This window comes from Numenius arquata, chromosome 3 (genome assembly GCF_964106895.1).
Source record: "Numenius arquata chromosome 3, bNumArq3.hap1.1, whole genome shotgun sequence".
Lineage (NCBI taxonomy): Eukaryota > Metazoa > Chordata > Aves > Charadriiformes > Scolopacidae > Numenius > Numenius arquata.
The window spans coordinates 22,728,814-22,741,272 of NC_133578.1; the positions used below are offsets into that span (position 1 = coordinate 22,728,814).

A 12,459-nucleotide genomic window follows, 5' to 3' on the forward strand; every position below is an offset into this window, starting at 1 on the left:
ACAAAAGAGAAAAATTATTATAACATTATCATAACATATTAAATTAATGACATATTAATCTCAGAAAACATGTCAGCCTGCAGTGAAATTAGATGACTGCATTTGTTTTTAATAGATACAGATGAACAAAAATGGTCCATCTATTACAAAACCTCATTATAAATTACTTTTTTTTAACCATTTTGTTTGGATTTTTGAGGGTAATTATTGAATGGAACTACTCTTTGAATGAATATGCATGAAAAATTCAAGACTACTAGGCAGGTGAGCACTAATTTAGGTTGTTTGCCTTTTTCTTTTGTGAGATGCTTCCAAGCAGTGTCATGCTGTGGAATGTGGCCCCGGTACAAATGAGGTGACTCATGTTACAATCCAGAATATTAGTGACTGTTTCTATTGTAGAATAAATTTTTTTGTGATTTATTTTTTTCTGCCAGTTCAGTAGTATGTGAGCCTTTGCACTGAGCCCTCAACTGCAGCAAAAGACTAATCATTTAGGTTTCATAAAATATATATTTAATCTTAAAAAGTTAAATAGACTTCATTACTTATCAAATCTTAAGTTGCAGAAGAAACCTCTGGAAGATAATATAGTATAATGTGATTCATGAACCCTTCCTGCTATAGGTTGGTCCACTTAAAATTTGGTCCACTTAATATGAGCTATAGGCCTTGCTCTTTATGTTTATGTGATTTAACTGTAACAGTAACAATCAGAAAGGAAAGTTGTTAAATGCCAATGAACATGGAACGTATCAGAGTTTAAAAGGTTATTCTTACGGAAAGCCATCTTACTATGTAATGTAAAAATACTGTCTGCTAAATGTCACTTTAAAAATAACATCTGTTTGTAATAGTTTTAGGGTTTACAGTGTCATCCAAACTGAATACAGATTGAAATCTGGACTGAAAATCCTACAGATTGTTGACGGTTTGGTAGTTCTTATGATTAAGATTCATACTTAAAAAAGTTTTGGTCAGAGTCAGTGATCTGGCATAAAGGGCTAAAGTGGTGTGATGGTGAGGTTAATATTCCAATTTCAGTTGATCCGTCCTGAGTCAGGCTGAATTGAAAGGGAAGTATTGGGAGGAAGCGCACTGTGAGCTATACTGACTACCGACTTCAAAGGTATTGACATGAAAGGAGAAGGACATGAAAAGAGGAGAACTGCCAGTGAATAAGCAGCAGCAAGAAAAACCCGACAGGCATCTGAAGGGAACACATAGACAATTTGAGCATTACTTTCTCGATCATAATTTTCTCCCTAGTGGAACCAGTATTATCTTTGCTGACTATCTGTGAGATAATTCTGGTAAACATTAACATTTAAAACCCCCAAACTTTGTATTTTTTCAGAAATCCTCCTCCTACTTTGCTACATCCTGAAAAATGGTGCAGAGGATTCAACCATTTCATTTCACAGTGAGTTTTATTTTCTTTAAAAACAGCTTATTCAGCAAGGCCTACGTGTATCAATCTGAAAACAGAATTTATTTTATGGAGTGGTTGCTTTTGCAGATTTTTAACTTCCGTTTTCTTTTCATAGACTCTAGACCATGCTTCACTTTTTGAAAGCTATACAGCACAGTTTGATCTTCTTATAATTTGTTTCACAGCTTCTCTGAGCTCCTTAGTTGATTTGCTTTTTGACTTTGATGGACCTGGGACAGGTTTATAAATATACCTGATTTCCTTGATGGTTTTGCAGTGAAATTTTGTGTCAAGGAGAAAGAAGGTTAGTGAAAATGACTGCCAGTCAATTCAATATAAGAATTTGAAAGATAAGAAAGAAAATAATTGTTTTTTGCCACTGTGCTAATATTCAGTAGGTTGTAAACCCAATATAGGTAATTGAGCTCTACTTGTACCAAGAGTGTAATATGTTACCCAGGTGGTACCAGCTTTCTGGATGCAGCTGTCGCTGAACTAAAACATGCCTTTGCTTTATTTTTTTCTTTTTACAGTGAAACTAAGAAATCATAATTTAGTAGTTGCTAGCATTATATTGAAAAATCTTACAGCAACTCTTATGAGTAATTTCTTCAGGGTTTCATTGTAACCTGTTACAGCCTAAACTGTGTAACATGGGGAATAATACTATCAAACCTTTGGGAAGTTTACACTGTTCAAATAACCAAATACTTTGAACACCGCTCCTCAGTATTGACTTTTCAAGACGGGTTTGAAAATATACGCATCTACATTTTGAATCTATTCTGTTCGTTAATGTATAGTTACTTGAGGAGTACAATATTCCTACCTGATACCTTTCTCAGTCAGTTGTGTAGTAGTGTCTTCCAATTTTAGGAGAAGTTAGACATAGAAAGAATAATGCAAATTTTATTAATAATCCATGAAAAATAGTCTTACTTTCTATGCTGATCTTTAATCAAGCAGGAAGGTAGGTATACTGTAATGGTAGGCCTACAGAGGAAGGCCATTGCTATCATTACTGCAATGTAACTCAGAATCTCTTCCAGTGGAGGTAGAAGTACCTTCCTCTAGAGCAGATTGACCCAAGTTCTGTTTCTCCGTAATGCATGTCCTTGTTTACACAGCAGCGTACATTGTGATCTATAGAAGAATTGGTGTTTAATTGCAAACGTCACTGGGTAGTGGATGAATTCTATTATAGAGAAACATTGTTTTTACAGTATTTATGGACAATAGTTTATATTCTGGGGGACTCTAGAACTGGTGGGTTATATTCCACTTGTGCTTTAGAGAGTCGGTGCACCTGGTCAATAAGATTACATTCCTTTCTCAGAAACGTTGTGCATTAATCTTCAGCATTGTTATACAGGTTTTCTTGGTATCTTCCTTTTTAGAAGTCCCTGCTGAGCTTGAGAACAATACAAAAAACTAAGTATAACCTTTCTTAGCATTTGTTCAGTCCTTTAGTTCAGCATACACTGTTCATAAAGAAGTCAGACGTTAGTACTTTATGGCTGTGCTTGTTTTTAATCTTGTCCTTTGGGGTTTTGATATCTTCAAATTGTATATTTTTAATCACATTGATTTTTAATTACTTTTGTTTAATTACTTCCTCTCACCAGCAACATCTGCAGGTTCTCAAATCTTCCTTTTCATTTTTACAGTAATTCACACAATGAAGTAAGGAAGTATGCTCATATGCAGTCTCTTAAAATGGAGAAATGCAACAATTGTTATAAATATACTGATTTTATAGCTACCTTTAAGAGAACACTGAAATGGAATTCTGTGTGACATTCCTTCATTCTCGGGCATGTGTCGTTATGATGCAGAGGTTACAAGATGTTTTTATGGAGGCTTGGATTTACATTAGTGGATTTTCCAGAAAAAAATAAATAATGAAACATTGGATCATATAACTGAAAACCTTTTAGCCATTACTGATAATTGGCTCATTTATATGCATTAGTTATGCATTTGTTGATGCCCACCTTGTGACAGCTTAGTTATGATAAATTAAAAGCAGTGATTGTATAAATTCCATACTGCCTTTTATCCATATGTTAGGACCTTGCCTGATGTTTCTGTCACCCTTGTGATGAGGGGTTAGTTTTCAAATAATTTCATTATCTACCTCCTTCCTGATGGCTAACATCATTTGCATAACAAGCTTATCTGGTTCAAGCTGTGAGCCAGACCTTTGTACTGACAAAAACCAAGCATGCAGCTTTGGCTAAGCATACTTTTGACTTCAGATTAAACAATAATTTTATTTATGCCAAGATTGCCAAACCTGGTCATTGTAGCTGTTTTTTCACCTTCCGTTCTCATCCCTTGAAATGCCACTGCCTTAAGAGACATTTTTGTTGTAAGACATCTCTCGTATTCTAGTGATCTACAACATGCCTGAGGTGGAAGTTTCAATGCACTTTTGTAGGTAACTCTTTAAACTATTAAAATAGTAATAATATCTTTTTCAGAAATGAAGTCTGTATTTTTAACTATGGTTCTACGGCCCCAAGAGGTGTGATTTTGCAGTAGCATTTTAAAGTCAGATGCATTATTTACAAAATCTGAATGGAGAGGGGGTCAGGATAGTTCTTAGCTTGGTGAACTTAAATTTATATTTCCAGCCTTGTTGACCTTGACATGGGATGAAGACTGTAATATGTTGTCCTCATAAGTTTTTTTACAATGAAATGGCTAATCTGAATTAGATATTTTGTTTTTTAAAAAAAAATACAGACAATTTCAGCCAAGCCTGGCAGCAGCCTAATTTTGTATTTGATATTTACTGAGATACACGCAAGCACATATATACTTTTAAAAGGTTGGTAAAATTCTATGTGTGCCTATTTGTCTGTGCTCCTGTAATTGTCCATGAAGAACTTGGCTGCTCCGCTCATGCAAGAAAGAATTGTCTGTTTATTTCTAGCTGCCTATTAATAGGGCTTACTATTCCTATAAGGCCAACAATCACATCAGCTGTTGGAGGATTGGCTCCTAAAAGCAATATACTTTTACCTGTGGTTATTTCTATGTTGAAATAAAATACCAGTTTTTAAGAGCTCACTCTATTCCTTGCCCATGAATGTTTATGAAGCTTTTTTTTTTTGATAGCTACAGCATAGATGACATTGCTCTCTTAAGATAACAATTTGTATCCACCACCATTTTAGACATACAGTGCTTCAGATTTTGTTCATAAAATAATACAGGCTATATGTTAAAATTAATGTTAAAAGACCATTCACTACAGTTATCTCACATGCTGCAAATAATTTTCTTGGCAGTTTAAACCTTGACTGATCTCGAGGGGTAAATAGAAGAGTTACTACGTTCTTGGAGCAGAAGGATACAATAACCTTTATTTACATTACATCACAAAATGGTAATTTTAATTAAAATGAGCAATGGTATCTCCCTGGACAGACATTCTCCTCCTTTTAAACTTATTTAACCAATGATTAGCTATGATGGTTCTTTGAATTAATTAGTCATTGTTAAGCTGGAGGGAATTAAAGAATTAAGAAATTCAGGAAATACTGAAGTAAAAATGTGAAGTTACAGGATTTATGGTCACATTTATCATCATAATGCAACTTTTATTTTAGCGTTGACATTGCAAATACAATATAAATATAATTTTTAGTCTTGATAAACCTAAATTTTTGTACTCAATTTAAACACGGCCTCACAAGCTGAATTTCATATTGATGAGTCTACATTCAGAGTTATTCAATTAATAGATCATCTAGATTATATAGGTTTTAAGTGATCCATTTAGATTTAACTTCTCTGAATGCAGATAAATTTTTTTCACTAAGCAATTGTTTAGTGACACTGTTCATATTACATAAAGAACATTTTACTGTTTCTGTCACTGAGAACATGATATGCGTTTGACATAACTCATTAATTAATTTCAGTGTCTAAGAAGACAGAGAGGTTTGCAAATGTCAGAAAGATACAAATTGCAATGTGTAAGGTTACCACCAAATCTGTAAGTTTTCGCCTTTTATTCATTGATGGAGATTCTGAGAATCTGTCTACAGATGAACTTGAAATATTAAATTGTAGTACCTGACGAAAGATCTCCACCGCTCTTGAATATTGCATGAGACATTTTTATACAGATGAATGGGCAAATATAATGGATACAATTATCTTCGGCTTTCTAATGAGCAGTTGTAGTGAAAAAACATGCAATTTTAGGTAGAGGTGAGAAATTCCCATGCAGGTTTGAAGTCCTGGCCCTGTAAAGAATTGTGCTAGGTTTTACAGATGTCATAGTATCAAGATCTTTCACTCAGTAACATATCCTGTTGAGTTCCTTACCACTGTAGATAAGCACTCATTTTTCCCTTGGTTCCCCTAGTTTGTCAGTTTATTGGCTTGCTATTCTCAATTGTAAACATTAACAATAGTAAGTATAGTGTAGTGAGAAGGATTTGTATCCATGGTGGAGAGACAACTCTATTTGGGAAGCATTGGCAATTCTAGGAATAGTGTGCTGCATAGAAGATTATAGTATCAGAGAGAGCATGTGAAGTAATTGTCTGATGAGACAAAGTTTCTTTACTCCCTTCTTCAAGCTCCTATTTTCATTAAGTATCAGTATTTCAGTTTCTCAAGTAGTCTCTGCCTATTGCTTTTTCACTGGGATGCTTTTAAAGCTTTGTTCGAGGCTTAGATGCTTTACTCTCTCTGCTTTACTTGAAAGGAAATCTAAAGGCAGGATGTTACCACCTGTTATTGCATGGGTTGACTTCCATAATATTTAGTAAAAAAAAGACTGAGCATGGCAGAAGACTGAGGACGGTAAGACAGAAGTAGTAGACGCAAACACTAAGATGCAAGGTGGGAAGGAAAGAATGTGGCAGGAGCAGAGAAAAGTGAAGTATGTCTGTGCTGATCTTGTAGCAGTTTGTTTTTAGGGGGTGGACTTATTCCTTCCAGTTAAATTATTCTAGTTCTCAAAGAAGGAATGTGTTCCAGATGATCCAGGTTTGTTTGAAATGCATTTTGATGGTATAAAAGGCAGAAATACAGAAATAGGAAAGTGGTAAAAATTGGAGTTGCGAAAATTGTAAAACAAATAATAATCCAGCATTTCTGCCTGATAATAGTACCTTTGCGTTGGGCTGAAGCAACAGTAGAATAGTAATACCTTATTCCTTTCGGTGGATTTTTAAGTCATCTGTACTTGCAGAATAGAGATGAGTTCAGTTCCTTCCTTTAAAACTGAAGAGACTGAGACAAAGAGCATCTTGCTCAAAGTCACTCAATCAACAGCAGAGCTGGGAATGAAGCAGTCCAGCATGCTTCCAGATTAAGGGAAACTCCAGGAAGCAAAGATGCGCCTTCTGTCCTCCTGTGGGCCATGAGGTACAAGTCAGGTCTGGCACACTGTAATGGGAAGAATGTTGTTATTGCCTGTGGATTCCCAATGAGTAGAACTACTGGATCTCATCTGCCTGGGTGTTTGTGAATTACTTCAGATGACGACGTCATAGTGTGGCTTGATTTGGGGTTTCGCAGCAGAGGGCATCAAGCAGTCAGCTTAATGGTGTATAAGTGAGAAACTTTTCCCAGATGCTCTGTGATTATGGCATAGTGGATCTACAATTGCCTTTTTAGTGGCAGTCCTTATTTACCACCAAAGGAGAGAAAAATATCTCTGTTCTTAGATGCCTTCTCAGCTTTAATGTAAGATGTAAAAGAAAGAAACTGTCAGTATCAGGTTATGCTTTCCTTATCTCCTACCTTCTCTATGCTCCAACTACCTCAAATGAGCTGCATGCTGTAGTGTCAAAGGAGGATGGATACCTAAGGGAGAATGTTTCGTAAAAATGCAAAACATACTGTTTCTAATAAAAAGCTTCAGTTGTAAAAGGTTCTGAAGGCACCTTGTGTTCCTGGGTCTTCAAGGACAGACCAAAGAAACAGACCAGACCTGTTGCTGGTAAAAGGCTAGAAACACCCCAGTTTCATCATAGAATAAATAAATTTGTTGGTTTTGAGATGCTCCCTAGCTTGTTCTGACGGAATTTCTGTTGTCTCTGGTAAAATTGTAGGGGTTTCAACATGAGCAAAGTCTGACCAATTCTGAGAGCTGCCACTCCATAGAGTTTCCATTGTTTGTTCTCTAAATCACGTATATGAGCCAGAATAAATTGTTGTGTCTCCTCAGGAGGCTTGGAAACCTGTTGTAATTTTTGAAGCTATAGAAGAAGTAAAGCTATTTACTACACCTAATTTTACAATTTCAGTGTGAGTGGACCTTTGTTAGGTTTCAGGTGTGTGTTCTAAATTACGCTATATGGTGCTTGATGTTAAAATTAAACTGCAAGAAGATTTATTAAGAAACAGGTGCTGGTGACATTTCAGTATTAGGGTATTTCTCTCATTGTTAGGGAAGATTAGTAATTTATGGCATTCGCTACCAAAAGGCAGATCAATAAAGATATAAATGTGTTCTGACCATCAGAATTTATATTATGCACATGATGATTGACTACTTTGTCATAAATTCAGTCTTGCATCCTGATATCTGATTGTAGCAGAAGGAACAGTAAAATCCTTGTTATTTATCATGGGATGGTATACAAGACAGGAAGCCTATTTAACCTATATACATACCCTTAGTGCTCAGTGTTTGTTTTTTCCAAAGGGGCAGCTATATATAGTTCTGAAGATAAGGTTATTTATATCCTTTATGTCCTGTTGAATTAGGACTGAAAACAGAAATGCTGTTGGCAAAGCTGTCACAGTTTTTTAGTTTATTTTTGCAAACGAGTGACCTGCAGTGGTGGGGGATGGGCAGGCCTGGGAATGGGAAGCAGGGGGGCTTCAGGGAAGCATGCACATCCCTGCATCATTATTACAAATGTAATTCATGAAATGCCTTTTCTTCTCCACCTCTCTGCTGCCTGTGATTGACCAGTGTTTCCCACAGCTATGTGTAGTACAGAGGTAGGAGGAACAGTCAGAGTGATGGATAGGAACAGAGCCTTTTAACCAGTTAAAAACAATCTTAGAGATTGTTATTTTTCCTTCCTTGACTGGAAGGTTTCTGAACTCATGTACCTGGCCTAGACAATCTTGCTCATCGGTGTCTGTCCTTGCATTTCTCTAAGCAGGGGAGTAAACCCAGTTGGGGTCATGCTCTTGATTTCATGAATCTTTCACCATGCAACAACCTTCTGATGGAAGTAGCTGGGAAAGTATGGGGAAGAAAAAATAAAAATCTCAGAACTTAGAGACCTCCTTCTCCCTGCTTAGGGAGAGGATCAAGAGAATATGACCTTACTCTTTCTCCTCTTCCTCTGGGAAATCTGCATTCTAGATCCCCAGCTAAGCCGTCCCTACCTGTGGGGGCAACCTAGTAACTGCTTTCTCTGGAATTGGGAGGAGACAATCTCAGCACCTCAGGATGACCTGAAGTCCTGTTCAAGACCCTGGAAAGCTCTTCTATCCCAATAGGAGAGTGCTGAAAAGATGCCTCGCTGCTAGGCAGCAGGTGCTTGTGCAAGCAGTGAAGTATTTGGAGGGCTGAGGAGAGTGGTGTAGAGCTGTGTGAGGAGCAGATGACGGGGAGACACCCTGATGGGCCAGGGGTGGCAGAGAGATAGGGGTGGTAATGAGGACTTTATCTAACCATTTGTTGATCTGATTGGAGACTTTATCTCTCTCTTGCCCAGAGGCTGTTGTTTGGATTCCCCAGCTCTAATACAGAGTCTGATGTAGTCATCATTTCTTCCAAATAATAACCAATGCATCTTCTATGCATGTAGATGATAAAAAGTGACTAGATGTCTGGTTGGATATTTGGTTTGTGAGACAAACTGAGTTCTGGCAACCTACTGCCAGCAGATGAGAAATCATCGGAAAATGTAGCATTCACAAAATGAAATAACTGAAGAAAACAAAATATTATACAAAGTACATCGTAATGTAACTAAGCTATAATGGTTGGACCTGGTTAGTTTCTTTATTTTTAAAGTGCTTGTGGCCAAATAGATCATAATAGATCTGATAAAAGAGAATTTCTGAAAGAAATAAGTGCTGCTGTTCTACTTAGGTTTAGCTGCAGTAATGAATGACGTTAGTAATTGTTTTCTATTTCTGAGCACACAGGAGACTTAAGCCTCCATTGCAGTTCTTATGAAATCTGTCTCTTTCCATTTATTCATTAGTAAATATTAGCTCATGAATGCTGATAAATAGCTCCCCTTTTCAGTCATGTGATTCGCTACTTGCAAAATGGCAGTTTACATTGTGGAGACATAGCAATTCCAACAATGTTATCGTCCAAGTGCAAGCAGCCAGTGAATTTTTAGAGGCTGTCTCAGACAGGCCTGCATGTATGGGAGTCTGCTCTTATCCCCTGCTAATAAATGCTTCATCTTTGCCTGTAATTGTGGCAGAATGGAAATGGTGCTTAGGAGCCTGGCTGTGAGATTGCAGCAAATGGCTGCAACCTATGTTTAATGTAGTGACACTAATGAATTCTGAGAATTAATTTTCAGCTAAGAAAGCATGATGGAAGATACTAGAATTTCAAATTAGGTAATGGATTGACTTTCATCAAGGCAAACATGTACAATGTTTCCTTTTCAATCTCTACTTGCTTAGCCTTCACATTACTTTAGATCTGAAAAATAGCACAGCAAATATGATAATATTTTCATTATACCTTATATGAAACCCATCTTGTAGTAGATTTGCTAGTCAATTTGCTCAATGCAAGGCAGTCTCACCACTTCTTTTTTTATATATATAATTTCTACAGGCCAAACAAATTGGTTTAATTTGCAGCTGCAGCATACTTATTGGTTTTATCTGTAATTGCAGCATATTTGATGTTTGACAGAGCCTAACCTAACTGTCCAAATTGGTCTTAAATAAATGCTCAGATGAGCACCTGAAGATATTTTAGTTTTCTCCTTTCCTCAGAAGCAAATCCTTCAGTGATGTGGCTTCTTAATATTGTATTCTTAATATGGCATACACTGATTTCTTTGGCTGCACTGAATAAGAATATTTTCTAGTAAGTGTCATTATAAAAGCTGTTTTGGTACTTTACTCTTCCTCTTTCAAATGTTAACATTGCTGGATTTTTGTGTATTACTTCCTGATTTCTTTTTTTCTGGCCTTTACATGGAATGCATCTCCCGACTGAATGTACTGGCAACTTTGGACTCAGGCACCCATATGATTAACTTTTTCACACTTTATAGTTCTATTTCAGGGTGCAGGTCAGTAGGAAACACTGTGATAATGCTCACCATCATGCAGCCTTTAGCATCGTAAGAGCCGATATTCTATATGAAATTATTTTTTCCTGAAAAGCAGCATAGTGTCAATGCGGCTTCCAGTATAGGAGATAATATGTTACTGAACACCTTCTGTGACACTGGCAGTCTGATGTGTCATTTTTCACTAGCACAGAACTGGTGGCCCAAGAATTGTTATTTTACAGGTAGCATTGACTAAGAACAACAGCAGCATGCATTCAGTGTGGCACTAAAAGCAACACAGTTGAAATGACAGTGTGTAGAAGCAGAGAATATAAATATACCTCAGAATATTAATAGGTCTTGTCTACCTAGAGAGGAATTAGGACAAAGGAATGCGCACCAAGAGGTGGAATACAAGGACTATCTCTTCAGTGTCACATGACAGCTCTCCATCCTGCACTCCATCTTGGCAGGCCTGGTGACACACCAAATTGGCACCGAGTATCTGAGTATGCGCTGAGTCGACAGTATCTACAGTGACTAAGCTGCAAGCCAGTTGCTGGCACTTGAAACATAATAAGGAGTAATTTCTAGAACTCACTGTGTCAACACTTTGCTCTGTTTCAGAGCAAAAGGAGAGTGTATATGCCATACACGCTTCAATGTCCTGTGGCCTGCCTGGTCTTTCTGCTGCTATGTTCCTAATGTGCTAGGAACTTGCCATTTAACTTGATGGATTAAACCAGCTTCAGTGAAAATGTGCGTTCTCCTGTCAGTCTCTTCCCTGAACTGAAGTGCTCACACAAAAAGTTATGGATGTGAATTTAAGCAGCTGTCCCTCATGCTTGCGCAGCTTGTAGTTACTAGCTCTCTGCTTTGTTGTGGAATCTCACTAACCATCTGAAAGGGTTCTGTTCTTCCAATACAGACACAAACTTGGCACAATAGTAGGTGTGCTCTGTCTGAGCTTGGAACAGAGTCTTTGATCACAGAATTATGTGTATATCTTGTGTCATTAGCTTGGTCGTCTTATGAATTCATGAAGTTTTACTTGCGTTTCAAGTCAAACCCTAAGTGACCACAGATTGCAAAAATATCCTACTACCAGAGAGTGAAGGCTGCATATAGATGATACAATACATAAACTTTGATAGCTGCAGAGCAGAAGAGTAGCATGCAGGCAGTGTGAACAGTCAGCGGGGGATTGGCAGGAGTATGCAACAGAAGCAAAGGTAATCCTAAGGTAGTCTTCAGTACCACCTCCCTGACAGAACTTAACTATGCTCATGAAAACACCTGCCAGACCCAAAGAGCTAGCATTTCGGGCACATAATAGAGAAGCTAAGAACTTTTTTTGTAAAATGTTTTCCTTACGTCTCTTCCTCTTGGGCTTCCTTAATGAATGCAGTATACTGGACATGTGGGTGTTTCACCTAAGGGCCATCTATATGGAAAAATATCTCTTGCAGCTTCTGGATCTTGTCCATAGAGTGTCTTTGAAGGTGCATTGTTCCAGAGCTTCGAGTAGAATTTGTATTAATAACTGCATACCACCAGGTAAAAGATTTGTATGTTCTTCGTGCTTCTGGTAAACAGAAGATATTCTGTCTAGAACTGTGCAGTTTCTTGACGAGAATCCATTTAAACTCCAGTAGTGTTACTATCTGAAAAGTAACTGCCATGACATTAGGGCTTGTTGCAATAGGACAAGGGTTAATGGTTTTAAACCAAGAGGATAGATTCAGACTAGATACAAGGAAGAAATTTTTATAATGAGGGTGG

At 37.2% G+C, this 12,459-nt stretch overlaps 1 protein-coding gene across 1 annotated transcript in view; it reads left to right on the top strand.

Annotated features, from left to right (window-relative positions):
- Nucleotides 1–12,459, top strand: part of MYO3B (myosin IIIB) — a 181,701-nt gene that overhangs the window by 46,632 nt on the left and 122,610 nt on the right. The window contains exon 8 of the mRNA XM_074145732.1: nt 1,358–1,423. Coding sequence (XP_074001833.1) covers nt 1,358–1,423 — 66 coding nt within the window. The remainder of the gene's footprint in view (nt 1–1,357; nt 1,424–12,459) is intronic.